The sequence below is a fragment of the Phoca vitulina genome, unplaced genomic scaffold (genome assembly GCF_004348235.1).
Source record: "Phoca vitulina isolate PV1807 unplaced genomic scaffold, GSC_HSeal_1.0 scaffold98, whole genome shotgun sequence".
Lineage (NCBI taxonomy): Eukaryota > Metazoa > Chordata > Mammalia > Carnivora > Phocidae > Phoca > Phoca vitulina.
The window spans coordinates 1,919,132-1,946,131 of record NW_022589801.1 but is presented as its reverse complement, the minus strand read 5'-3'; the positions used below and the strand labels follow the sequence as shown (position 1 = coordinate 1,946,131).

At 39.3% G+C, this 27,000-nt stretch overlaps 2 protein-coding genes across 6 annotated transcripts in view; one reads left to right on the top strand and one right to left on the bottom strand.

Annotated features, from left to right (window-relative positions):
* The window catches only part of MGAT4A (alpha-1,3-mannosyl-glycoprotein 4-beta-N-acetylglucosaminyltransferase A), a 123,447-nt gene extending 118,612 nt beyond the window's left edge, over positions 1-4,835 (top strand). For all 3 annotated transcript variants that reach the window (XM_032397336.1, XM_032397335.1, XM_032397334.1), the window contains 2 exons: positions 4,286-4,398; positions 4,519-4,835. In XM_032397336.1, the coding sequence (XP_032253227.1) occupies positions 4,286-4,398; positions 4,519-4,545 (140 nt within the window). In that variant the 3' untranslated portion in view covers positions 4,546-4,835. The remainder of the gene's footprint in view (positions 1-4,285; positions 4,399-4,518) is intronic.
* The window catches only part of UNC50 (unc-50 inner nuclear membrane RNA binding protein), a 31,764-nt gene that overhangs the window by 3,104 nt on the left and 1,660 nt on the right, over positions 1-27,000 (bottom strand). The window contains exons 3-7 of one of the 3 annotated variants that reach the window (XM_032397339.1): positions 25,776-25,896; positions 13,177-13,316; positions 12,987-13,088; positions 11,297-11,471; positions 5,186-8,439 (exon numbers count right to left, since the gene is read on the bottom strand). In XM_032397339.1, coding sequence (XP_032253230.1) covers positions 11,335-11,471; positions 12,987-13,088; positions 13,177-13,316; positions 25,776-25,896 — 500 coding nt within the window. In that variant the 3' untranslated portion in view covers positions 5,186-8,439; positions 11,297-11,334. Of the gene's footprint in view, positions 1-5,185; positions 8,440-8,811; positions 11,472-12,986; positions 13,089-13,176; positions 13,317-25,775; positions 25,897-27,000 lie in introns of those variants that run through there. The other 2 variants (XM_032397338.1, XM_032397340.1) reach the window with 2 other exon arrangements.

Sequence of the window (27,000 nt, the reverse complement as noted above, 5' to 3'; positions counted from 1 at the left end):
GCATTGGTGTGTGTGAGGGTTTAGATACACTAATGCATTTTGAACCTTTTTGGATGAGGATATTTGCAAGATCACTGTCAGAAATCCTGCTAGTGCAGAATATCTGGAGATACCTCAGTGTACAAAGTCATTATAACAAATATAATTATATGTGGGAAACTGGATCTAGACCTGCATTACAAAGAAAGCCTAAAAAATCTTCTTGCACCAAGGTAACACTGGAATAAAAATAGGCTCAATTCTGTCATTTCCATAAAAAACAAAGCAAATTATTTCCGCGTCTCTTGATGAGTTGATAGAGATTCCTGGTACTGCCTGGTTGTTATTTGGAGTCAATGCCAAGGTTGAAGTGACTGAAGCACTGGCCTCTGAAAAGTCTGCATCAAACCAGGTACAGGCAAGAGTATTTTCCAACAAGTTGAGAAAACAAAAATTGATACAACCTGAAGTGAAATGTGTTACAATGAATGGTGGTGAAGATATGTATGAAGAAGGCTGCGTGGATACATTTACAAAGCTTATGCAAATGTAAGCTTAAGCCAATGGTTATTTATTATTCATCAGGTACTTTACAGGAAACACTTGAATCTGTCATGTATCATTTTATTGACCCAGCAGCATCAGCAGTGAACTTGATTCACTCATGGACTCTGCCATGATCAGTTCTGTGAATTTTTGTCAGAAATAGGAACTGAACAGTGTGACTTGCTGGACCACACAGCAGTTCTGGGGCTTAGCAGTGATAAATTTTATTGTGAAAAAACAAAACAAAACAAAACAAAAAAACTTTTTTTTAAGCCCAGGAACAAGATTGAAATTTTTTTCCCAGTGAGAACTGCCCTTAACCACTATTATCTCTTTGAAAGTTAGTTTTTGCTGCAGACTTGATAATGTTTAATTCAACCTGAAATTACAGGACAAAATAGCACTTCTATGCAAACCTTGTATTTCAGCCAAGTCACTGATGACAGTGATGATTTGAACTCCCAAGTAATATCAGACTAATCAAGCAGCTTCCACCTAACTTTGGCTTGCAAGTGACTCATTTGCAGTGTGGTGACACATACAAGGCCACTATCAAGGAGAGCCTCATGGAATTCCATAAATGCCTTCTACGTGATGAATGTGCTCCATTAGAATCATGTGCTTGTGGATTGATGTATTTCGCAGTATCTAGGCCGTGTGAAATATTCAAGATAAAATACATAAAGTCTCATGGATCCACATGAACAGATGAACATTTACAATAGATTTTTCTTTTTTTTTTTTTTTTTTTTACAATCAGAGGAGGATCATTTTGAATCCCAGGTAACAGAAATGTTAACCCCATCCCCACCCCAAAAGGAATTCTGTTCTCCTTGGTACACCTGCATTAGCAAAAAAACAAAAAACCCCAAAAAACAAAAAACAGAAGTACTCCATGGTTGTTCTTATAATTTGAATTTCATCAATAAAAATTTTGTGGAGATTTTTTTCTCTTTCCGTGTATAAGTACCAACCTGGTATCTTCACTTTTCCTCTTGGCCCACAAAGCCCAAAATATTTACCATCTGCCCTTTATAAATAAGAAAAGGGTTGCCAGCTCCTGGCTTAGAGAAATGTGGCCAAGAACAAACCATTTTTTTTCTGTCACTTTTTCAATAGCATTTTGTTGTGGTTTTAAGAATATTCCTCACAGCAAGAAAAATTAGATATAGCACATGCAACATTTTAAAAAATTATATTAATCACCATACATTACATCATTTGTTTTTGATGTAGTGTTCCGTGATTCATTGTTTGTGTATAACACCCAGTGCTCCATTCAATACGTGCCCTCTTTAATACCCATCACCAGGCTAACCCATCCCCCCACCCCCCTCCCCTCTAGAACCCTCAGTTTCTCAGAGTCCATAGTTTCTCATGGTTTGTCTCCCCCTCTGATTCCACCCCCCCTTCATTTTTCCTTTCCTATTTTCTTTTTTTAACATATAATGTATTATTTGTTTCAGAAGTACAGGTCTGTGATTCAACAGTCTTACACAATTCACAGCGCTCACCATAGCCCATACCCTCCCCAATGTCTATCCCCCAGCCACCCCATCCCTCCCACCCCCCACCACTCCAGCAACCCTCAGTTTATTTCCTGAGATTAAGAATTCCTCATATCAGTGAGATCATATTATACATGTCTTTCTCCAATTGACTTATTTCGCTTAGCATGATACCCTTCAGTTCCATCCACGTCATTGCAAATGGCAAGATTTCATTCCTTTTGATGGCTGCATAATATTCCATTGTATATATACACCACATCTTCTTTATCCATTCATCTGTTGACGGACATCTTGGCTCTTTCCATAGTTTGGCTATTATGGACATTGCTGCTATTAACATTGGGGTGCACGTACCCCTTTGGATCCCTACATTTGTATCTTTGGGGTAAATACCCAGTAGTGCAATTGCTGGGTCGTATGGTAGCTCTATTTTCAACTTTTTGAGGAACCTTCATACTCTCTCTTTGCTTAGAGGACCCCTTTCAGTATTTCTTGTAGGGCTGGTTTTGTGTTTGCAAATTCCTTTAGTTCTTGTTTGTCCTGGAAGCTTTTTCTCTCTCCCTCTATTTTCAATGACAGCCTAGCTGGATATAGTAATCTTGCTGCATATTTTTCTCATTTAGTGCTCTGAATATATCATGCCAGTCCTTTCTGGCCTGCCAGGTCTCTGTGGATAGGTCTGTTGCCGATCTAATGTTTCTACCATTGTAGGTTACAGATCTCTTCTCCCGAGCTGCTTTCAGAATTTTCTCTTTGTCTCTGAGACTCGTAAGGTTTACTATTAGATGTCAGGGTATTGACCTATTTTTATTGATTTTGAGGGGGGTTCGCTGTGCTTCCTGGATTTTGATGCCTGTTTCCTTCTCCAAATTAGGGAAGTTCTCTGCTATAATTTGCTCCAGTATACCTTCTGCCCCTCTCTCTCTTTCTTCTTCTTCTGGGATCCCAATTATTCTAATATTGTTTTGTCTTATGGTATCACTTATCTCTTGAATTCTGCCCTTGTGATCCAGTAGTTGTTTATCTCTCTTTTTCTCAGCTTCTTTATTTTCCATCATTTGGTCTTCTATATCACTAATTCTCTGTTCTGCCTCATTTATCCTAGCAGTTAGAGCCTCCATTTTTGATTGCACCTCATTAATAGCCTTTTTGATTTCGACTTGGTTAGATTTTAGTTCTTTTATTTCTCCAGAAAGGGTGTTTCTAATATCTTTCATGCTTTTTTCAAGCCCAGCTAGTATCTTTATAATCATCATTCTGAACTCTAGTTCTGACATCTTACTAATGTCCATATTGATTAGGTCCCTAGCAGTCGGTACTGCCTCTTGTTCTTTTTTTTTTTTGAGGTGATTTTTTCTGTCTTGTCATTTTGTCCAGAGGAGAATAGATGAATGAGAGAACAAAATGCTAACAGGGTAACAACGACCCCAGAAAAATATATGCTAAATAAATCAGAAGAGACCTTCCAGAAAGTGGTCGCTTTTCTGTTCAGAGAGTTGCTGCTATTCTTTTCTTTGATCTCCTGTTGAGTTCGTAGGTGTTCAGAATGGTTGGATCCCTATCTAGCTGAATTCTTGGGACCAGACGAAATTTAGGTCTCCTCCTCCTCCGCCATCTTGCTCCTCCCCCTAGCACATGCTACCTTTTTATAGAACTTCTTGGTCCTATCCTTAAGGAGAGCTTTTTCAGCTTGTCATTTGTAATGGCAGTTTTCTATTAGAACCTCCTGGAGGAGGTATCACTTCTTAATCCCTTCTAGATGTGATAAGGGAAAGGATACATAAAGATTGAGCCCCTGCTCAAGGCCAACCATTGTATGTATGTCTGAAAGCATTGAAATTTTGTTATTACTGACTTAACCCTCAAAGGGTCGGACTGAGCGATGGTACAGAGTATACTTTGGTTAAGTCACATTTTGTTAAAAACCTGCATGTTAAAATTTTAATGCAAGAACATATATATATAGATATAGGTATATATATCTATCTATATAGAATGTTACATTTAATTTGCAGTAAGAAAGAGTATAGCTCTGCCTCTCTTAATAGGTTGCTTCTAATGTAAGCATACACTTCATGAGAAATTTGAACGTTGAATAAAAGTAGAAAGAAGGGGAAAAATTCACCCAGGCCGTGTCTGACGACCTCCACTGGAAGTGTTTTGGTGTTTTTCTTCCCTGTTTTAAGTCTGTGATATTTTATGCGTGCTGATTTCAGCCTACCCAACACATGTTGATTTTTATTTTGAAGGAAAGTTTGAGAATGGTGTTGCCGAAGGAATGGTGGATCCCAGTCTAAACCCCATTTCAGCCTTTCGACTTTCAGTTATTCAGAATTCTGCCGTTTGGGCCATTCTTAATGAGGTAAGACAGTATGTGCGATCCGTGACACAACTTAGATGGTACGTTGTTGTTTTGTTTTTTACCACATTTTGATTTCATGCATAAGGCCTTTATTGTACTTCTCATTATTTTGTATTTCAGATTCATATTAAAAAAGTCACCAACTGATCATCTGCTAAGAAACCAGTACATTTTTTTCCTGTGAATTTGTTAATTAAAGATGATAGTTAAGCATGTACCTTTTTTTTTTTTTTTTTTTTTTACTTGAACACTACCTCTTGTGAAATCTACTGTAGATAAGATGATTGTCATTTCCACTTGGAAAGTGAACCTCCCATGGATAATTGCATTCATTCGAACCTAAGCTGTCCTCCAATTTTAACTTGACTCAAACATTTTACAGTTATGACAGGCTGTTAATATGACTTGTACTATTTTGGTATTATACTAATACATAAGAGTTGTACATATTGTTACATTCCTTAAATTTGAGAAAAATTAATGTTAAATACATTTTATGAAGGGGGTACTTTTGAAGTTCATTTATTTTACTATTATAGACCCTCTTTTATAGATTATCAGGGATTATATATATATAAATATATAAATATACATAAACATGTTATGGAGTTAATTTATTAGAAACATTTAAGAAGTACATATTTTTGTGCAGTAAATTTTTGAATCAATACTTTTTTTGAAAAGTTACCTTGCTTTTTTAAGTTCTTTCTATATTTTTCTTTGGAAATGCAAACATTACAAATTAATGCCATTTTTCAAATGCACTGCCATTTAAGAATGATTCTAGATTGATTTCTTAACTGAAGTACTTTTATAATTGCAGTGATTCTGAACAAAATATTTTCAAAGGCATTTGTCATTCCTTAAAGCCAAGATTTTAAAGACCAATGTCCTTCTTGAGAGTTATTTTATTATGCTGTTTATGGTGTAAAAAATCAGTCTGATAAATTTTAATGTGCAGGGGTCATGCATTCAACCCAAATTATCATGGACTCAACTCATTCCCTCTGATGTGTAAAATGACAAACTCTTTTTTCTTTTTAAATCTGTCTTTGATCCATGAGTTAGATGCATTCTCTCTTGTTGATCCTTTTATATCTACACCCATTTAATGAGTTCTGACAAAATGTTTTCTAGGTAATGTTACTGTATGAGTCAAAATCATTGAATTTTACAGAAAAAATTGTAATACTGGTTTTTAGGGAGAGGTACTGTAGCAGCTGTATGTTTTTGCAAAATGATTTATTCTGTTGGCATTATGAACTTACAGGTAAATTCATATCTGAAGAGTTCTTATTGCTCTTAATCATGCAATTCCAAATGTTATTACTACTGTAAACAAAAATACTATCAGCCTTAGCAATCAGTGATCTTTACAAAAGTATTTTAAGAAGTTCCAAAATGATCAGCATCAGTTCCGGTGGGTTGCAGGTGGGTTCCAGAGAGATGTGCAGAGATTGATCCCCTGAGCTCTCAGACTAGCCAGTGGCTGAGGCCTCTGGGGGCTGGAGGTGCCGGCTAGTTGCCCCTTGCCTAGAGGAGCTTCCCGCAGTTACCCAGGATGCTGAACAAAGAGCGTCCAGAGAGCCTTGTTTTCTGTACAGTATGATGGAGTGAAAAATGTTGGGAAACATGGATAGGGTACAGTTCTTTCCATTACTCCTACTGGAATCATGTCAGTTACTTTCCTTGATTAAAAAGTTACACATTGCCATGAATAATTTTTATGTCCAAGTCTAGTGAAACATTTTTATTGGGTTTTTTAGATTTACTTTTCACTTTCTTTAATTTACTTTTTATTTTGTCCTCACATTTCCCTGGCCTGATGCCCACAGGCCCATTTCATTTGAAAAGAATGACCTTTCATTATAAAACTTTGGCAGCTGTTGAACATGCCGACTGCTAGACCAGCCAAGTGTCAGGAGGGAAAGCTCTGGGGTGGGTTGAGAAGTCCTCTCATTTCCCTTCCACAGTAGGCCACTCTGATTTGGGGGAGAAGGACCATGCGCTGAAGATCAGGGAGGTGACGGTTACCTCCTTGCCTTTAGTGAGGGCTGCTCAGTCTTAAGACTGGTGAGCCATACTAGCCAGCTTCTTCCTGTTCTCCTGCTCAGTCTCCCCTCCCAGGCTTAGCTCTCCCCTCCTGTTCCTGAGAATACTTTGAGCCAAATCTCACCCACCTTTCACAGACTCTCTTGTACACTCCTCCCATGAAGTGTTACCAGTGCCTAGTTGTGCCAGGAATAGTGCCTGGCACGTGGCAGGTGCGCAGTCTGGAGCTGGACGAGGGGACCAACTGTCCCAGCCCACACTCCTTTCTTTTCAACTCCCTACGTTCCTTGCCACACATTTACATACGCACTCAGCTGCCGAGTTTTTGGTTGTTCCTGGCGAGTGTGTGTGTATGTGTGCGCACATTCTCCCACCAACCAGGCTTCAAGCTCCTGGGGTAGGCCTGTAACTCATCCTTCCTGTCTGTCTTCTGGTGCAGCAGGTGCTCCCCAATCATCTCATTCTTGGTCTCTCCCTGCCCCCACTTCCTTTCTAGACCATTAGAAACAGCCATGCTTTCCTCAAGCAAGACACTGTAGGGGTAGCCCTTGAGAGTAGTTGGGGGGTGAAGTCTGGGGACAGAACGGTAGAGGAGGTGAAGAGTACCTGGGACTGAGGGAAGGATATACTTGGCCTCGAGAGGACACTGAACCACTTTTATCAGAATAGGGAGTGGGGACAGTGTCCAGTGGTGTCCAGTATTTAATTATTAATATATAGAGATAAATGAAACCTGGTTTGCATCTGGTATGTATTTCACATAAACTGTCAGACTCTAGAGCCGTGCTGTCCTATACAGTAGCTAGTAGACACATGGTGGCTGTTTAAGTTTAAATTAATAAAACCTTCACCTCCTTAGTCACACTAGCTACAGTTCAAGTGCTCATCAGCCACATGTGGCTCGTGGCCCCCGGACTGGAGGGCACAGATAGAGAACCTTCTGTCACTGCAGAAGGTTCTGTTGGGACAGCACTGTGTAAGGAGTGCTAATGTGGACATTGGCGAAACCAGAGTAATGAATTCTGACGAGGAGGATAAAAGCAGACCTGCAGAATATATCACAGTGTAGATGATGAGTATTGTAGGTGAGAAGGTTGAGGACTGTTTCTGGGATTCTAAGACCCCAGATTTCTGAGTTCTCTAAGTCTCACGTGCTCTTTACACACGCACGGTTTCCTACCGTGTCGTCAAACAAGAACAGTGGTTTCAGGCAGTGAGATTGAAAAGCTTTTGGAAAAAGTGCGTGTGGATGATCTGGCAGGCAGGCTGTAGACACGTATGTGTGTATTAATTCAGCCACGGAGAGGTCTTTGGAAAAGGTACGGCTTTTCAGATCAGGGGTTGCACCAGTAAGTGATCAGAAGGTGTCCTTATTGCAAAGTTTTCTTCAGCAACGTTCTGAAGGCTTCTTTTCGATCTGTTATTGTCACGAAAAGGTGGTCTCCCAACAGTGCTGTCCTCAAAGGCAAGTTTGGTTACTACGGAAACAGCATGTTTGGAGCGATTGCTCTCATCAATGGCATTGTGTATTTGTAGTAGCCAGAATTCTCCAGGTGACCTTCAGGTACCGTAGATGAGATCCTCCCCTTTTGCGTGTGGGTGGAAGCCATGAATCTCACCCATAATCATGTTCAGCTAATCTAACCCTGTGAGCCCTTTAAAAGCAGAGTTTTCTTAGGCTGGTAGCATAAGTCAGATTCAAAGCAGAAGGACTCGAGGCACCACTGCTGATTTAAGATGGAGGGGCCGCAGGAGAAGAAATGCAGTTGCCTGTCAGGAGCTGAGAGAGGCCTCCGCCAACAGCCATGGGACCCAGAACTACAGCCCTACAGCCACAGGAACTTGATCAGTCAACAAACTGAGGGAGCTTGCAACTAGAGTCTTCTCCAGCAGATGAGAGCCCAGCCCCGCCAACACCGTGACTCCAGCCTCGTGAGATCCTATGCAGAGGACTCGAACCAAGCCCACCCTGACTTCTGGCCTGCAGAACTGTGAGATAATAAATAGGTATTGTTTTAAGCCTCTGAATTCGTGGTGATTTGTTATGCAGCAATAGAGAATGAATATAGTATTTAAAAGAGGTGAGGAGGAAAAGTCTTCATACTTGATTCCCTATAGTTAGCTTGGAGATGTTAATAACCACGGGAGTCAAGTCTTACACTAGCAAACTTACACCTGGGCCGCCTCTGGGGTTTCTCTCCCTGAGAATCTCAAGTAGTTTTTTTTTTTTTTTTTAAAGATTTTATTTATTTATTTGAGAGAGAGAGAATGAGAGAGAGAGCATGAGAGGGGGGAGGGTCAGAGGGAGCAGCAGACACCCTGCCGAGCAGGGAGCCGGATGCGGGACTCGATCCAGGGACTCCAGGATCATGACCTGAGCCGAGGGCAGTCGCTTAACCAACTGAGCCACCCAGGCGCCCTCAAGTAGTCTTGATTGGAAGTTTGTTGCCAAAAACTTGGGAGTATCTTAGCAAAGTTTTGTAAAAAAAAAAAAAAAACTAGAACAGGATTGTTCTCATTCCAGAACGAGGACCCAGTGTATATGGAATCTTTTTCCTGGGAGAGGTATTACTTTGTGCTGATTTATTCTGCTCTGAGCTTGTTCAGTATATTATTTAAGAACGATGAACAGTGGTACTTTAAATAAGATACTAGGAGAGAAAAAAAATTTCTGCCTTTTCATAGAAATCAGATAATCTACTCTGCATTGAAGAACATACTTTTTTTTTAACCCAAAACTTACTTTATTGTGTAAGAACAGATCAAATCCTGTATGTGCCAACCAAATTTTTGTACTTCGTGGGTGTTTTCCAAAATACTTCTCTCCTTCCAAGCCATTAATGCTAATGAAGCTTGTTTTTATTTTGGTTTGTAGATTAATTTTTGTGCTTATTTTTACTATATTGCCATACCCTTGCTAGAAGAACAGAGAGCGAAAGGGAAGAAAATGAGAGGCTAAGACTGTCAGAAAGTCAGAAATTGGAGTCCAAATCATCTTTGTGTTCTAGGGGAACCCAGATATCCCAGCTCTTTCTTTTATAGAAAAGAAAACTTTTCCAAGCTGTGTAGCATTATTTATAGTGTGTGAAATTTGATAGCTGTACAATTTTAATTATTAATCTTGATATATGCCATGAACTAGTAGGCTTACTTTATTTCTTTAATGCATGTGAACATACAATGCTGAAAAGACTACGACCATATTAAAAAAAAAAAAAAAATTTGTTATATATATCCCTATCAGCAGTACCTATATATAACTTCTTCTTGCCTGAAACACCCCACCTTTTTGGGCACTAACTAGATCATGTTCACGGGAACAAACAGGAAAGAGCTGGCTGTGTGCCTGTCAGCGTGTGTATGTGTGTGCGTGTGTGTATGCGTGTTAAGAATTTAGAAGACATTGTTCAAGAAAGTAAGCTGGGTATTGAATGGGAAAGCACTTCGTGCCAAGTATCATTCCCAGTGTTGTTCACATTGCAGTAAAATTGTTAATAGTGGTGCTAAAATTGTTCTCCAAATAAGGATTGTTTGTTGTGGGGAATACTCTTGGACATTGGGGAGGCTACTTTATGTATCACTTACTCCTAGTTGTTTTTTGGTATTAGTAATTAGCAAATCCGTCTGGAGTCAAAGCTTCAGTACTTTAGTATGATTAGCCTTCCATTATTTGAAATGCTCAGTTTGCTAAAATTGGGTGAAAATACCTTTTGAAGAAGACCTGGTCTTTGAGCCTTAAAAATGGCTGATATCGACAGTACTGTAAGATGCTAGGCCAGCAGATTTGATATTTTTCATTTCAGTGAAGACAGAGATGTTTTCTAAGAATGACTTAGAAATCAGCTGACTGAAAATAATTATGTTTCATTTATGGAATAAAAAACTAATGTGTTTCTCATAAAGAACAATGTTTGGAAAGGTCACGGATGTTTCTGGAAGCACTCCTTAGAGAAGGTGCCTGAGGAATTGCTTTTCCAGGCCGTACCAGATTTTTTTTTCTCCTTAAATGTATTGTACATATTTTCCTTAAAATGTTTTCATTGGGTGAATGAATGGGTAGTAGCTGTAGTAATATTTTAGGTACCTGTTGTTAAGGTTTTTAAGGGACGATTATTTATTTTCAAATTTGCTGCTATAATTGAAAACCTAATAACTGGTCCTGTTGACTGTGCCTTTCATTACTGTTTTCTCTGTGCCACAACCATTTATGTGTTTGGAATAAAGATGTTTAAGAAGCCATGTTGAATTCAAGATTCCTTCTAATAAAAATAGGTAAAACTTCTTAATGAGTACCAAGTTTTGTTGTTATTAGTTTCAACACTGATAAAGTTTACTTAAAACAACTATTTTTAGTTATGTGGGTTTTGGAGAGGTCTTCAAAGAAAGAAAAAGAGCCTTCATGTTAAGACACTGATTATCAGTGTTATGCAAGCGTTCAATGTCTATTACGTACACCGAGGAGCCACCATGCACCTCTTCAATCGAATATATTTTGCTTGGGGTTTCCTTTGTATAGAAAATGTTGTAAATGATTTTATGGCCTATAGTACAGTGATTCGCCTTTGAGTTACATTATAGGTCAAGGAGGCTTTTGAAGGTTACACTAGGCAAATGTTTAAAATACACAGCCCATTAGAAATGGGGCCAAACTACGTACCTTGTCAGGAACTGATTATCACCATGTTTGAATGAGTAAAATACATGCTTTAGTTTAAAAAATATTTATTACAGAAATGTACATTAATTAGTTTTACGGAATGTACTTGACAATAGCATTAACATTATATATTTACTCAAATTTGCAAACTTTACACCCTGAAGATATCTACAAAGATAGTTTATTTACCAGTTTCGGAAGCAGTCGTCACTTCACCAAGACTGCCTTCATTTCACTCTGTACTTGTAGAAGGAACACAGTGTGTGGGTGAAGTTCCATCCTAGCGCTAGTGACAGGCCGTAGAGCAGAATGAGAGGTGCAAATGGATAAAGAAGAATTACTGTATTTTTCAAAAATGGCAATGCTGGAAAAGAAACAAATCAAATAAATTTTTTTAAAAGAAATGTGACTAATGAACTTTCTGAAAGTTTTTACTACAACAGGTGGGGCCAAAAAGCAACGCGGGTTCTGAATCGGCGAGCTACTGCTCTAAAGCCAGAGTCTGTCACGCGCCCTGCTCTTGGGTGTCGCCGCCGCCACCACGTCGCAGCTGCACCCGGGAACCCGGGGTGAGAGGTGAGCAGCAGATTCGGAACTTGAGAAGTGATGACTAAGGGACAGAGGGCACAAATATTGGAAACAGTGGTGGATTTACACAGGGGACTGCCTCAGAAGCCTCTAAGAGTCCAACCTTTAGCTCTTTGAGATTTCCCAATACAGGAAGCATGACACCTCCCCTTCACATGAGAGATCAACTAGTAAGTATCCCAAGCTTCAGGAAAGAACAAATCTGTCCCTCAAGTGCCTGCCTGGCTCCGTCAGTAGGGCATGCGACTCTTGAGCTTGGAGGTCGTGAGTTCAAGCCCCACACTGGGTGTGGGGCCTACTTTAAATAAATTTTAAAAATAATAATAAAAAAAATCTGTCTCCAAATATCTAAGTTTCCTTCTTGGTCACTACTTAGTGGGTCCCTACCACATGCATTCTAACCTAAACATTTCTCTTCTAGGAAGTCACCAAAGTGAAGCTGAGCTGTACTCAAATTATAGGGAGTTACCAGAAGAGTGCTCAAAAATCCATTTAGAGAAACCACAATGTTGAAGCATGCTAATCACAATTTAAAACTTTCTCAAAATATGTGAAAATTCATAGAAACCTGAACATAATATTTCACAAACACCTCCTCTGGAGAACGGACTCCCCGTGTCCAGAACAAGTGTGGTCCCTGCTGGGGTGAGAACACCTCTGACTAGAGGAGCCAGTCATATTTGAACACCAGGGGTGTGTATTTACAGGGAGGTCCTAATCATCCAGAGTGACAAGAAAGGATGAGCTGAATTAATATAAAGGTTTCTCATTCATACTAAGAAAAAGAAACTTCTAGCAAGATTTAGCAGTAAATCTGCAAACTACATCCTCAGATCAGTAGAGGTTGGGCCTGATTTGTGACCATCTATAGAACCACACAGTGATCATAAAAACAAAGTGAAGCAAAGGTTTGTTCCTTTACCTATGCAACCATACGTCGGACCTGCTCATGCCCCACACTAACCGGCCACTGGGACCCAGAACCAGAAAGCCAGGGAGAAAAGGAAGTGGGTTGTGGGTTCCTGCAAGTAACTTGGAGATATCAATATGGTTTAATGGGGCTCCTTAAAATTACAAAATTTGTTACATAACAGCCATGCCACTTTCTAGCTGCACGACCGGGGGCAAATTAATTTCTGTGCCCTCATCTGAAAAACAGGGTTAAGTAAACCTAATTGTGAAGCTTAAATGAGATAATTCATCTAAAAGTAAGCTAATTATGTTACTATTACAGCAACTTCCCCCCTCTCCCTGTTATGTCTTCACTCAATCAAAACAATTCATGACTTACCACTGTATCCTAAGAAGGTTACGTAGATATAATAGCCCACTGCCACCAACCACAAGGTATTTCCAACAAAATATCCAATGAATGTGTCTGTCAGGATAACATCTGCGGAAGAGATGTGCACACTGAATCTCTTTTTAGTGCATACAATGGTGACTTTTTGATGATCGTTTAAGAAGTAACTGCTACTTACGGTTAATGAAGAAAAGCTGGATAAAATGCAGAATGACTAAGAGAGGATAAAAAGCATTCAGATGCACATCGAAGGCATAGCCCCACTCCACATCATAGTCTCTGCTTTGCCGTTTCACTAAATACTTGTTAGAGATAAACCTGAAGAGCAAAGTTAAAATTTCTTTCATAATACAATAAAGTTAATTCCATAAATATTTACTGACTACCTTCTGTGTACCAAGCGGTGAACAAAACAGATCTCTGCCTTCGATCTAGCTGGAGTTGTCAGATGGCATTATGGAGAAAAATTAAGCAGTAAGAAGGACAGAAAATACAAAGTTGAAATGCAGTGTTAAATAGGATAGTCCTACGAAGGAAACATCTGGGTCAAGACCCAAGGGTGGGGATGGGAATGAGGTGGGGCAGAGCATTCAGGCAGAGGGGAGTCTGGACACAGGAGTGGAGGAGGTGGACGAATACAGAGGAGGTGGCAGGGGGCTTGGCCTGTTGGAGGGCTGGGTGAGGAGACCAGTGTGCCTGGAACAAGTGAGAAAAGTAGCAGGAAATGAGGCTGGAGCCTGTGGCCATTTTAAGACCTTTGGACTTTTATTCTCCATAAAATTAGGAGTCACTGGAGTTCCCAGAAGGGTGTCTGACTCACTACTGTGACTGCTGATCTGAGAACAGACTACAGGGACAAGAGGGGAAACAGAGACACCAGTTGGGAGGCTACTGTGAGAAAGAGGTGAGCAGGGGTGGTAGCAGCGGAGGTGCTGATGTGGGGGAAATGAACAGTCAAGAATGACTGAGAGATTTCTGCCTGAAACCAATGGAAGACTGAGCTGCCATGAGCTACCGTGGGCCCGGCTGCAGAAAGAGCGGTTTGGGGCAGTGCAGGAGTCTGGATTTGGACCTATCATGCTGAAGATGCCCGTTAACATGGAGTAAGAAGTATATAAAGTCTGGAATTTAGAGGAGAGGTCGAAAATGGAGATATAAATTCATCCATGTATAGATGATATTTAAGGCCATAGGCCTAAGACCCCCCCCCCAAGAATGAATCTAGATACAGAATAGGTCCAAGGCCTAACACCTAATAGGTCACCTCTCCATTAAAAGATCAAGGAATCAGGAGGAACCAGTAAGGGAAGAGCACCAGTGACCTATCTAGCCATAAAAATTCTTCAAGCCTCTGTCAGTGTTCTACAGCATGGCCTATGAATTCAGTTAAATGATCGGTGAATGAAAAGTAAAATACCCATGTATCAGAAAACTAGACCTTCAAAGGGAAGTAACAAAAAGGATCATTCGTATTATAAATACAACTGCAGAAATTCACTTTTATCTGTGTGATTTCATTTCAAGGGTACAGTTAAAATGCTATGCCTACAGTGGAAATAGAAAAAATAAGCAAGGGGTAGAACATAGTACAGTACTAATAAAACAGTTCCGTACACAGTTACCTGAAAATACCAAAATAATATAGCTTTGTTTGAACAAACTCTTAACTTACCAAAACATCTTCCATTTTAGCCAAGAACATGTGCCATTAAAAGAACAGAACAAGCATTTAGCTCACTACCCAAGAGCTCCTATTTCGTGCTGCTCCCCCGCCTGCTTATCCCTCACATGGGCACTTCTGTCCTCAGTCTGAGTCTTCCCTCGGGAACACAGACATTCCTTCTGGGAAAGCTCAAGACATCTGTGGTTTTCAGCTCCCACCTCCACATTAATGATGCCAGTCATATCCTCCTCTTGGCCCAGACTGTGGTAGGTTCAGAGTCCTCTACCCCACTGTCTGCTGTACCTTTATTTCCACTAAATCCTCAAGCCCCCAGAACTCAGCACATCTAACATGGAATGCTTCATCTGCACCTGCCACTCTTCCCTACCCTCGTCAAATCCAATTATCACAGGATGCTCTCTGATCCATCTCTCTCCTCTCTTCCTGAGTTCACCGCGCTGTCTGGGCCTGCTCGACTCTTGTGCAGACCCCCACCTCCCTTCCACTCCCCAACCAGCACATGCAAGCTATGCGGTGAAGTATAATTATTATTTCTGAACTGCACTGAAGGCCAAATTCTACCTATCTTCCTGAGCTGGCGTCACCCTGCACTACCAGACCCAGTATGCTGCTCCTGACTGCCATGCCTATGCATTTGGTACCAGGAATCAATGATCCCACCTCTCCCAGACACCTCCTCCTGCTGGTTCCTATGGCACCTCTAGGATGACAGCAACCACATGTCATCATTTCTAACACAATTCACAACACAATGCAACACAATGTAGCTTTTGAGAAATATACCATGTCAGTCATTTCCTTTTTTTTTTTAATAAGTAGGCTCCACATCCAGCATGGAGCCCAACGTGGGGCTTGAACTCAAAATCCTGAAATCAAGACCTGAGCTGAGATCAGGAGTTGGACACTTAACCAATTGAACCACCCAGGCGCCCCCACCGAGTCCTTTTCTATTTAACTGAAACCGTAATATGGACTCACACTAAAGCTGCTAAACTCCGGAATGACTTGGTTTCTGTGGCCCTCCAGAGTCAATGCGTTCACGGTAGAATGCCTGCTACAACCTATTCCTTTGAAAGCCTTATTTACTGAAATTGTTTCATATGCCATGTTTTTTATAATGAATACGTAACTTCTCTTAGTTAGTAGTAGTCTTTTTAAGCCAGATTTTGGAATTCCAAATTACTGACACACAGCATTTACTGACTACCAAGCACATACAACACGTATAAGGAGTTACAAATGGAAACAACACATTGGTATCAGAGGTTATAGTCTCAGGACTTTGTTGAAAATATTAATAGCCACTATTTATTGAGCACTTCCTATATGCCAGGTACTTTTCACACCACAATCTTTTCAAATACCTTACAAATTAGATAACTAACTCCATTTTACAAAAGAGACTGGGACTAAGAGTTACAGTAAATGAGCTGGCATTTGAATCTAGGCCTCCCTGTGACTAAAATTTCCACAGTGTTTTCTCTGATACACAATGACCACGACCCCTACTCAACCACCAGCCTTTTATGAGCTCACCTGACACATCCACTCCCCTCATCTGGCATGCCAACCATATAAGAACCTGGATCTATGAGAAAATGGAGAAACCAAATGCTGGAATTAAACACTTCTCCTCAGTACACTACCGTCGTTAAACCAAACCCAGAAGTGAGATTGCATACCTGTTCAATAAAACCTGTGTGTGTCTCAGCTAAAAGGCACCGAAAGTTCAACAAATCCTTTTTCAAATGTACTTCATTTAATGTCTGATATTCAGAGTAAGATTCCATGAAATAACCCTCTATAGCTTAAACATCCAGAAGTGACCCACTGACAAATACAGGAGAAAACCATGCCATCAGCCAAACAACTTAAGCAGAACTGGCTAACTGCATAACATTTTTGCAAAACCAGAGACTTTGTTAATATGATATAATCATTATTTCAGTTCACTTATTTGCTGCACTCTGACAATACAGACCACCCCTTAGAGTATTTTCTGATACAAATAGTGACTTGCTTTCAGGAGACAGGGTCCAAGATGGTGATGGAGGAAGACCCTGAATTCCCTTCCATGGACAAACCAAATCTACACCAACATATAGAGTAATTCCTCTGGAAAAAGAACTGAGGGCTGACTGAACAGCTTCTGCGCAACAAAGGACAGAGGGACCACAAAGAGAACAGAAGAGATGGAGACATAGTAACAACAGGAACCTCACCTGGACACTGCAAACTGCAGAGGGGAGGAATAGAACCAAGGAACCAGGAACAGATTCTACCACCCTAAGGCATGGAAAAAAGCCTCAGTTTCAAAGGGCAACTAGAATTCAAAGGAACCAGCCCTTGAGCGTCTGCCGAACAGCTGGGACCTGAGGAAATAGTCTCCAGTGGTCAGAGGGCTGGCAAGTGCCACTGTATATGTTCTCTCCCTCCCCCAAGCCCAACACTGACACGCAGATGGGAGTGGGACACGGCCACCCTAGCTGGCCTGGCACTTCACTAAACCCTGGGACCCTAGCCCACATCAGCCCAAGCCCCACTGAGGCGCACACAAAAAAGCAGAGGTTTAAAAGACAACTAGGATATAAAAAGAAAACTAACCCTCAACCACACGGCCAAGGCCTGTGGAAACACATTCCGGGGCCAAACGGGCTGGTGAGCACCCTGTTTATGGCCCCCAACTCGCCTGGTCACTCAGACTAGAACAGGGTATAACTAACTGGCCAGCACTTTAGGGAGCCCCACACCCCTAGCACACAGCAACTTTAGCTCAATTCTCCTACTAAGGTCCCCACTGTGTAGAGCGCCCTGGGACCACCAGCCTGAGCCCACTTCGACTCCAGCTGTTCCATCAGGGCAATCCCCATGTAGAGTGCCCCAGGACACCCCCAGCCCCACCCACTTCAGCTTCAGATGTCCCACTAGGGTACGCCCTGTGTGGGACACCCAGAGACCCCACTCCAGCCCATGCCCACTACAGCTCCAGCCAGCCAAAGCCAGCAGGCATACACAGTCTGTATGGGACAGTCCTACATAAGACCAATCCTTCAAGACGAGGAAAAGTAGCTGTTCTGCCTAATTCACAGAATCAAATACATAAAATAAAACAAAATAAGGAGGCAGAGGAATATACTCCAAGTGAAAGAACAAGATAAACAATGTACCTGATAAATAGTTCAAAGTAATGGTCAACAAGAAGCTCACCAGACTTGAAACAAGAGAGGGTGAACCTAGTGAGAATTTCAACAGATAGAAAATCTAAGAAAGAACCAAGCAGAGCTGAAGAATACAGTCACTGAAATGAAAACAACACTAGAGAGTAACAGCAGCAGATTAAAGGACACAGAAGAACGGATGAGCAATGTGGAAGGCAGGAAATGGAAAGCAACCAAACTGAACAAAAAGAAATAAGAATTAAAAACAAAAATAAGAATAGCTTAAGGAGTCTTTGGGACAATTTCAAGCATATTAACATTTTCATTATAGCGATCCCAGAAGGAGAAGAGACAAAGGGGCAGAAAACTTACTTGAAAAAATAATTGCTGGAAACTTCTCTAACCAGGGGAAAGAAACAGACATCCAGGTCCAGGAGCACAGAGAACCCTAAACAAGATGAACCCATGAAAGCTCACACCAGTGCAAATAATAATTAAAATGTCAAAGATTAAAAATAAAGAGAGAATCTTAATGCAGCAAGAGAAAAACAACTAGTTATATACAAGGAAAGGCCAATAAGGCATGCAGCTGATTTTTCAATAGAACCTTGCAGGCCAGAAGGCATGATATATTCAAAGTGCTGAAAGGAAAAAACATACAACCAAGAATACTCAATCCAGCAAGGTTAACATTCAGAATTGGAAGGAGAGATAGAGTTTCCCAGACAAACAAAAGCTAAAGGAGTTCACCACCACTAAATTGGCCTTGAAATGTTAAAGGGATCTCTTTAAGCAAGGAAAAAAAAAAAAAAGGCCACAATTAAAAGAAAAATGTGAAAAAAATTTCACAAGTAAAAGCAAATATACAATAAAAGGAGTAGATCACTCACTTACAAAGCTAGTATGAAGCTTAAAAGACCGAAGTAGTAAAACCAATTATATCTAAAAATTAGTTAAAGGACTTAGAAAAAAAGATGGAAAATATGACATAAAACATGGAGGGGGGCATAAAAGTGTAGTGGTTTTAGAATGTATTCCAACTTAAGTGACCATCAACTTACTAGAAACTGCTATATAAATAGAATGTTATATATGAGCCTCATAGTAAACACAAACCAAAACCTATAATAGAAACACAAAAAATAGAGAAAAGAATCCAAGCACAACACTAAAAAATGGCATCAATTACAAGGAAGAGAACAAGAAAAGGAACAGAAGAACTACAAAAACAAGCAAAAAACCAACAAGACAGAAATAAGTACATAACTATGAATAACTACTTTCAATGTAAATGGTCTAAATGCTCCAATCAAAAGACAGGGCGTATTGTAAGTCTAGCCACAGCAATCAAACAACAAAAAGAAATAAAAAGGCATCCAAACTGGTAAGGAAGAAGTCAAACTTTCACTCTTTGCAGATGACATGATACTCTATAGAAAACCTGAAAGCCTCCACCAAAAAACTGCTAGAACTGATACACTAATTCAGTAAAGTTGCAGGATACAAAATCAATATACAGAAGTTTGTTACATTTCTTTATACCAATAATTAAGTGGCAGAAAGAGAAATTAAGAAAACCCATTTGCAAAAACCCCAAATAATAAAGATACCTAGTAATCAAACAGGTGAAAGACCTGTACTGTGAAAACTATAAAACACTGATGAAAGAAACTGAAGACAACACAAAGAAATGGAAAGATATTCCATGTTCATGGATCAGAAGAACAAATATTGTTCAAATACTCATATTATTTTTGTTCATACCAAAGCAATCTACACACTTAATGCAATCTCTATCAAAATACCAACAGCGTTTTTTACACAATCCAAAAATCTCTATGGAACCACAAGAGACCCTGAATAGCCAAAGCCATCTGAAAAAAGAAAAACAAAGCTGGAGGTATTACAATTCCAGATTTCAAGTCATACTACCAAGCTGTAGTGATCAAGACAGTAAGACACTGGCACAAAAACAGACACACAGACCAATGGAACAGAATAGAAAACCCAGAAATGAACCCACAACTATATGGTCAATCTTTGACAAAGCTGGAGAGAAAGACAATCTCTTCAACAAGTGATGTTGGGAAAACTGGACAGCTATATGTAAAAGAATGAAACTGGACCACTTTCTTTTACCACACAAAAATAAATTCAAAATGTATTAAAGACCTAAATGTTAAGACTTGAAACCATAAAAATCCTAGAAAACATCCAGGCAGTAACTTCTTTGACAATTGCCATAACAACTTCTTTCTAGATAGGTCTCTTGAGGCAACGGGAACAAAAGCAAAAATAAACTATTGGGACTACATCAAATAAGAAGCTTCTGCATAGTGAAGGAAACAAAACTAAAAGGCAACCTACTGAATGGGAGATATTTGCAAATGACCTATCCGATAAAGCCAAATATATAGCCATACATATTAGCCAAATATATAAAGAATTCATAAAACTCAACACCCCAAAAATCAGTAATCCAATTAAAAAATAGGCCAAAGACATGAACAGGCATTTTTCCAAAGAAGACATCCAGATGGCCAACAGACAAATGAAAAGATGCTCAACATCGCTCATCACCAGGGAAATGCAAGCCAAAACTACAATGAGATATCACCTCACACCTGTAAGAATGGCTAAAATCAACAACACAAGAAACAACAGGTGTTGGCAAGGATGTGGAGAAAAAGGAACCCTCGTGCATTGTTGGTGGGAATGCAAACTGGTGCAGCCACTCTGGAAAACAGTATGGAGGTTCCTCAAAAAGTTAAAAATAGAGCTACCCTACCATCCAGGAATTGCACTACTAGGTATTTACCGAAAGAATACAAGCACTAATTTAAAGGGATACATGCACCCTTATGTTTATAACAGCATTATTTATAACAGCCAAGATATGGAAGCAGCCCAGTGTCCATGGATTGATGGATGGATAAAGAAGATGTGGTGTGTATGTATGTGTGTGTGTGTGTGTGTGTACACACAATGGAATATTATTCAGCCATAAAAAAAGGAATGAAATCTTGCCATTTGCAACAATATGGATGGAGCTGGAGAGTATAATCCTAATGAAAACAGGCCAGAGAAAGACAACATATGATTTCACTCATGTGGAATTTATGAAGCAAAACAAGCAAAGGAAAAAAAAAAAGAGACAAATTAAGAAAAAGACTCTTAATTATAAAGAACAAATTGATGGTTACCAGAGGGGAGATGGGGCAGTGAAATAAATGATGGGGATTAAGGAGTGCACTTGTGATGAGCACAGGGTGATGTACGGAAGTGTTGAATTACTATACCATACACCTGAAACTAATGTAACACTGTATGATAACAGGAATTAAAATAAAAACTTAAAAAAAAAAAAAAGAGGGGCGCCTGGGTGGCTCAGTTGGTTAAGCGACTGCCTTTGGCTCGGGTCATGATCCCAGGGTCCTGGGATGGAGCCCCGCATCAGGCTCCCTGCTCAGTGGAGAGCCTGTTTCTCCCTCTCCCACTGCCTCTCCCCCTGCTTGTGCTCTCTCTCTGACAAATAAATAAAATCTTAAAAAAAAAAAAGACACAGGGCAACTGAATAGATAAGAAAACAAGACCCAGCTATATGCTGACAAGACTCACTTCAGACCTATAGACACATACAGACTGAAAGTGAAGGGATGGAAAAAGATATTCTATGCAGATGGAAGCCAAAAAAAAAAAGCCAGAGTAGCAGTACTTCTTTCACACAAAATATGCTTTAAAACAAGGACTGTAACAAGAGACAAAACAAGGCATTACATAATGATAAAGGGTTCCATCCAACAAGAGAATGTAACAATTATAAATATCTATATTTAACCAACATAGGAATACCCAAATACGTAAAGCAAATACTAACAGACATAAACATAGAAATTGATAGTAATACAAAATAGGGAACTTTAACACCCCACTTACATCAATGGATAGATCATCCAGACAGAAAATCAAGGAAGGAGAGGCTTTTGCCAACATATTAGACACATATATGCAAAATATTCCATCCAAAAACAGAATACACAATCTTCAAGTGCATATAAAACATTCTCCAGAACAGATCACATCTGACCCATAAAACAAATCTCAATAAATTTAGGAAGATCGAAATCATATCAACCATCTTTTCCAACCACCTGGTATGAAACTAGAAATCAATTACAAGAAAAAAAAAACTGGAAAAAAACCACAAATATGTGAAGGCTAAACAGCCTGCTACTAAAATACAACAACAAAACCAAAGAGGAAATAAAAAAATACCTTGAGACAAATGAAAATGGAAAAAAAATGTTCCAAAAATCTGTGGGACACAGCAAAAGCCAGTTCCAAGAGGGAAGTTCTAAGAGGCATACCTCAAGAAAAAACAAAAATTTCAAGTAATATAACTTTACACCTAAAGATATGAGAAAAGATGACAAGCAAAACCTAAAGTTAATAGAAGTAAGAAAGTAATAAAAATCAGAGTAAAAAGAAATGAAATAGGAACTGAAAAAATAATAGAACAGATCAATGAAACCAAGAGCTGGTTCTTTGAAAAGATAACCAAAATTGATAGGACACTCAGCTAGAGAAGAAAAGAGACAGAACCCAAATAAATTAAAATCAGAAATGAAAGAGAAGTAACAACCTACACCACAGAAATACAAAGGATTACAAGAGATTACTATGAAAAGTTATATGACAACAAGTTAGACAACCAAGAAGAAATGGATAAATTCCTAGAAATATACAATCTTCCAAAACTGAACCAGGAAGAAATACAAAATCTGAATATACATATTTTTACAAGTAAATGAATTTGAATCGGTAATCAAAATACGCCCAACAAACAAAAGTCCAGGACCAGATGGTTTCATGGGTGAATTCTATGAAACATTTAAAGCAGAGTTAACACCTATTCTTCTGAAACTATTGCAAAAAATAGAAGAGGAAGGAAAATTTTCAAATCAGTTCTATTAGCCCAGCATTACCCTGGTACCAAAATCAGACACAGACATTACAAAAAAAGGAAAAGTATAGGCTAATATCCTTGATGTACAAAGATCTAAAAATACTCAACAAAATATTAGCAAACCAAATTCAATAATACATTAAAAGGATATTCCACTTGATGAAGTGGGATTTATTCCAGGGATGCAAGCATGATTCAATATGTACAAATCAATCAATGCAATACATGTTAACAAAATGGAGGATAAAAAACATATGATTATGTCAATAGATGCAGAAAAAGCATCTAACAAAATTCAACATTAGTTCATGATAAAAACTCTTAATAAAATGGGTTGAGAGGGAATGTACCTAACATAATGAAGGCCATATATGACAAACCCACAGCTAACATCATACTCAATGGTGAAAGGCTGAAAGCTTTTCTTCTAGGATCAGGAACAAAAGAAGAACATACACTCTCACCACTGTTCCTTAACATAGTACTGGAATTCCTAGCCACAGCAATCAGACAAGAAAAAGAAATAAAAGGCGTCCAAATTGGTAAGGAAGAAGTACAACTGTCACTATTTGCAGATGACATGATACTCTATATAGAAAACCTGAAAGACTCCACCAAAAAAATATTAGAACTAATCAATGAATTCAGTGAAGTTACAGGACACAAATATACAGAAATCTGTTGTGTTTCAATACACTAATAATGAAGCAGCAGAAAGAGAAACTAAGAAAATAATCCCATTTACAATTGCATAAAAAAAAATACCTAGGGATAAATTTAACCAAGGAGATAAAAAACCTATACTCTAAAAACTGTTAAGACACTAATGAAAGAAACTGAAGAGGACACAACACATGGAAAGATACTCCACGATCATGGATTGGAAGAACCAATATTGTTAAAATGTCTATACTACCCAAAGCAATCTACAGGTTCAATACAATCCCTATCAAAACACCAATAATATTTTTCAGAGAACTAAAACAAAGAATTCTAAAATTTGTATGGAACCACAAAAGACCCCAAATAGCCAATGCAATCTTGAGAAAAAAAACAAAGCTAGAAGCATCACAATCCAGATACCAAGATATACTACAAAGCTGTAGTGATCAAGACAGTATGGTACTGGCACAAAAACAGATCAGGGGCGCCTGGGTGGCTCAGTCAGTTAAGTGACCTACTCTTGATTTTGGCTCAGGACATGATCTCAGGGTCATGAGATCAAGTCCCCTGTTGGGCTTCACGCGGGCATGGAGCCTCCTTAAGATTCTCTCTCTCTCTCTCTCCCCCTCCCTCTGCCCCCCAACCCACGCGTGCTCTCATGCTCTCTAAAAAAAAACAAACACAAAACAAAAAACAAAACAAAACCAGACAGATCCAGATATAGACCCAAGAAATAAACTAACACTTATATGGTCAATTAACTTATGACAAAGGAGAAAAGCATATACAATGGGGAAGACAGGCTCTTCAATAAATGGTGTTGGAAAAACTGGACAGTTACATGCAAAAGAGTGAAAATGGACCACTTTCTTACACCATACACACAAAAATAAATTCAAAATAGATTAAAGAACTAAATATGAGACATGAAGCCATAAAACTCCTAAAGAAGACATAAGCAGTAATCTTTTGGACATTGGCCTCAGCAACATTTTTATGGATCTGTCTCCTCAGGCAAGGTAAACAAAAGTAAAAATAAACTATTGGGACTACACCAAAATAAAAAGCTTTGCATAGCAAAAGAAACCATGAACAAAATAAAAAGGCAACCAAGTGAATGTGAGAAGAGATCTGCAAATGATACATCTGATAAAGGATTAGTATCCAAAATATATAAAGAACCTACATAACTCAACACTAAAAAAAATCCAATTAAAAAATGGGCAGAGGAACAGAATAGACATTTTTTCAAAGAAGACATACAAATGGCCAACAGACCCCATGAAAAGATGCTCAGCATCACTCATCATCAGGGAAATGCACATCAAAACCACAATGAGGTATCTCCTCACACCTGTCAGAATGGCTAGTATCAAAAAGATAAGAAAAAACCAGTGTTGGCAAGGATGTGCAGAAAAGGGCACCCTTGTGCACTATTGGTGGGAGTGTAATCTGGAGCAACCACTGTGGGAAAACAGTATGGAGGTTCATCAAAAAATTAAAAAAGGAAATACCATATGATCCAGCAATACCAGTACTGGGTATTTATCCAAGGAAAATGAAAACACTAATTTGAAAGGTTACATGCACCCCTATGTCTACTGCAACATTATTTACAATAGTCAAAATATGGAAGCAACCTAAGTATCCATCAATAGTTGAATGGATAAAGAAGAAATGGGGTGTATATACATTCATACACACGCACACAAAAACACACACACAATGGAATATTACTTGGTCATAAAAAAGAATGAGATCTTGCCATTAATGACAACATGAATGGACCTAGAGAGTATAATGGTATGCGAAATATGTCAGAAAAGACAAATACCGTATCATTTCACTTACATGCAGATCTAAAAAACAAAATGAACAAAAAACAGAAACAGGTTCATAAATATAGAAAACAAACTGGTAGAGGAGATGGAGTTGAAGGAATGGGTGATATAGGTGGAGGGGATTAAGAGGTACAAACTTCCAGTTACAAAATAAATCAGACACAGAGATAAAAAGTAGAGCATAGGGAATACTGTCAATATTATAACAACACTGTATGGTGACAGATGGTAACTATACTTATCTTGATGAGCATTTCATAATGTATATAACTGTCAAATCACTATGCTATACACCTAAAACTAATATAACACTGTATGTCAACCATACTTAAATAATAAAAAAAATTTTAATTCATGCTTTCAGTTCATATATCTTGTTTCAATTTTCATCAGCCACTGTATCTCTAAAGGAAGGAAATGCAGGCTCTACAGCAGTACTTAAAAAACCAAAGTTCTAGTACTTACCACATTAAAGTTGATATGAGCAGACCAACGCCTACACAATCTATGAATACAACCCAAAGGAGCAGCTTTATCGTCTCAAAAAATCCCATGTCCAGAACAAAGCCAAATCCTATAGTGGACACTGAAAGAAAGATTTACATGATAAATTCAGGCACTCTGCTAGGTTCTGGGGATATGGGTGGGGCAAGTCCCTGCCCTTCAGATGCCCACATGTGTAATGGAGGAAACAGTCATGTAAACAAAACCCCAAAGATGTGTTATATGTATATAGAATTGAGAAATACAGACTACCCTAGAACACAGAATGGCTACTGAACTAACTGTAGTTTACTGTAGAGGCCCCCGTCTGTGGTTCCCCAGGGTAGTCCCAACATTTAAAAGACCACTAATTCTGAACAGGCACTCACATATTTAAGTCCAGGTAAAGATAAAAAAAAAATCTTACACATTTACACCCTAGGGTGGTTAGGACTCTCTCACTACATTATTGGAGAACTTAAAAGTAGTTTCTCAAGTTCACATCGGTACTTTTATTTATTTATTTTTATTTTTTTTTATTTTTTTAAAGATTTTATTTATTTATTTGAGACAGAGAGAATGAGAGAGAGAGAGAGAGCACATGAGAGGGGGGGAGGGTCAGAGGGAGAAGCAGACTCCCCGCCGAGCAGGGAGCCCGATGTGGGACTCGATCCAGGGACTCCAGGATCATGACCTGAGCCGAAGGCAGTCGCTTAACCAACTGAGCCACCCAGGCGCCCACACATTGGTACTTTTAGAACTCACTCTAGATTTGCCTGTGAAATGCAATTTCCCATCTTGATATTCCTTTTCACAGTAAGTTTGCATTTGGTATCAATTTATTTATCATAGCAGTTAAAAGACACGGAGTGACTCTGTCCTCTGCTTTTCAAAATTCCGAGGGAACAATTTACTCTGGCACCCGCTTGGGACCTTTAGAACCAGAAAGAATACAACATTCTTTCCTGTGAGATTTTTGAGGCTTCAGAAAGGAAGGAACAGCTTCAAATATCCCAAATTCTGACCCACGATATAACAAAAGATTCTGCAAGTGACAAGTACAATCTAAAACACTCAGTTTGGGGGCGCCTGGGTGGCTCAGTCAGTGAAGCGTCTGCCTTCGGGCTCGGGGTCCTGGGATCAAGCCCAGCATGGGGCTCCCTGCTCAGCAGCAAGCCTGCTTCTCCTTCTCCGTCTGCCCCTCCCC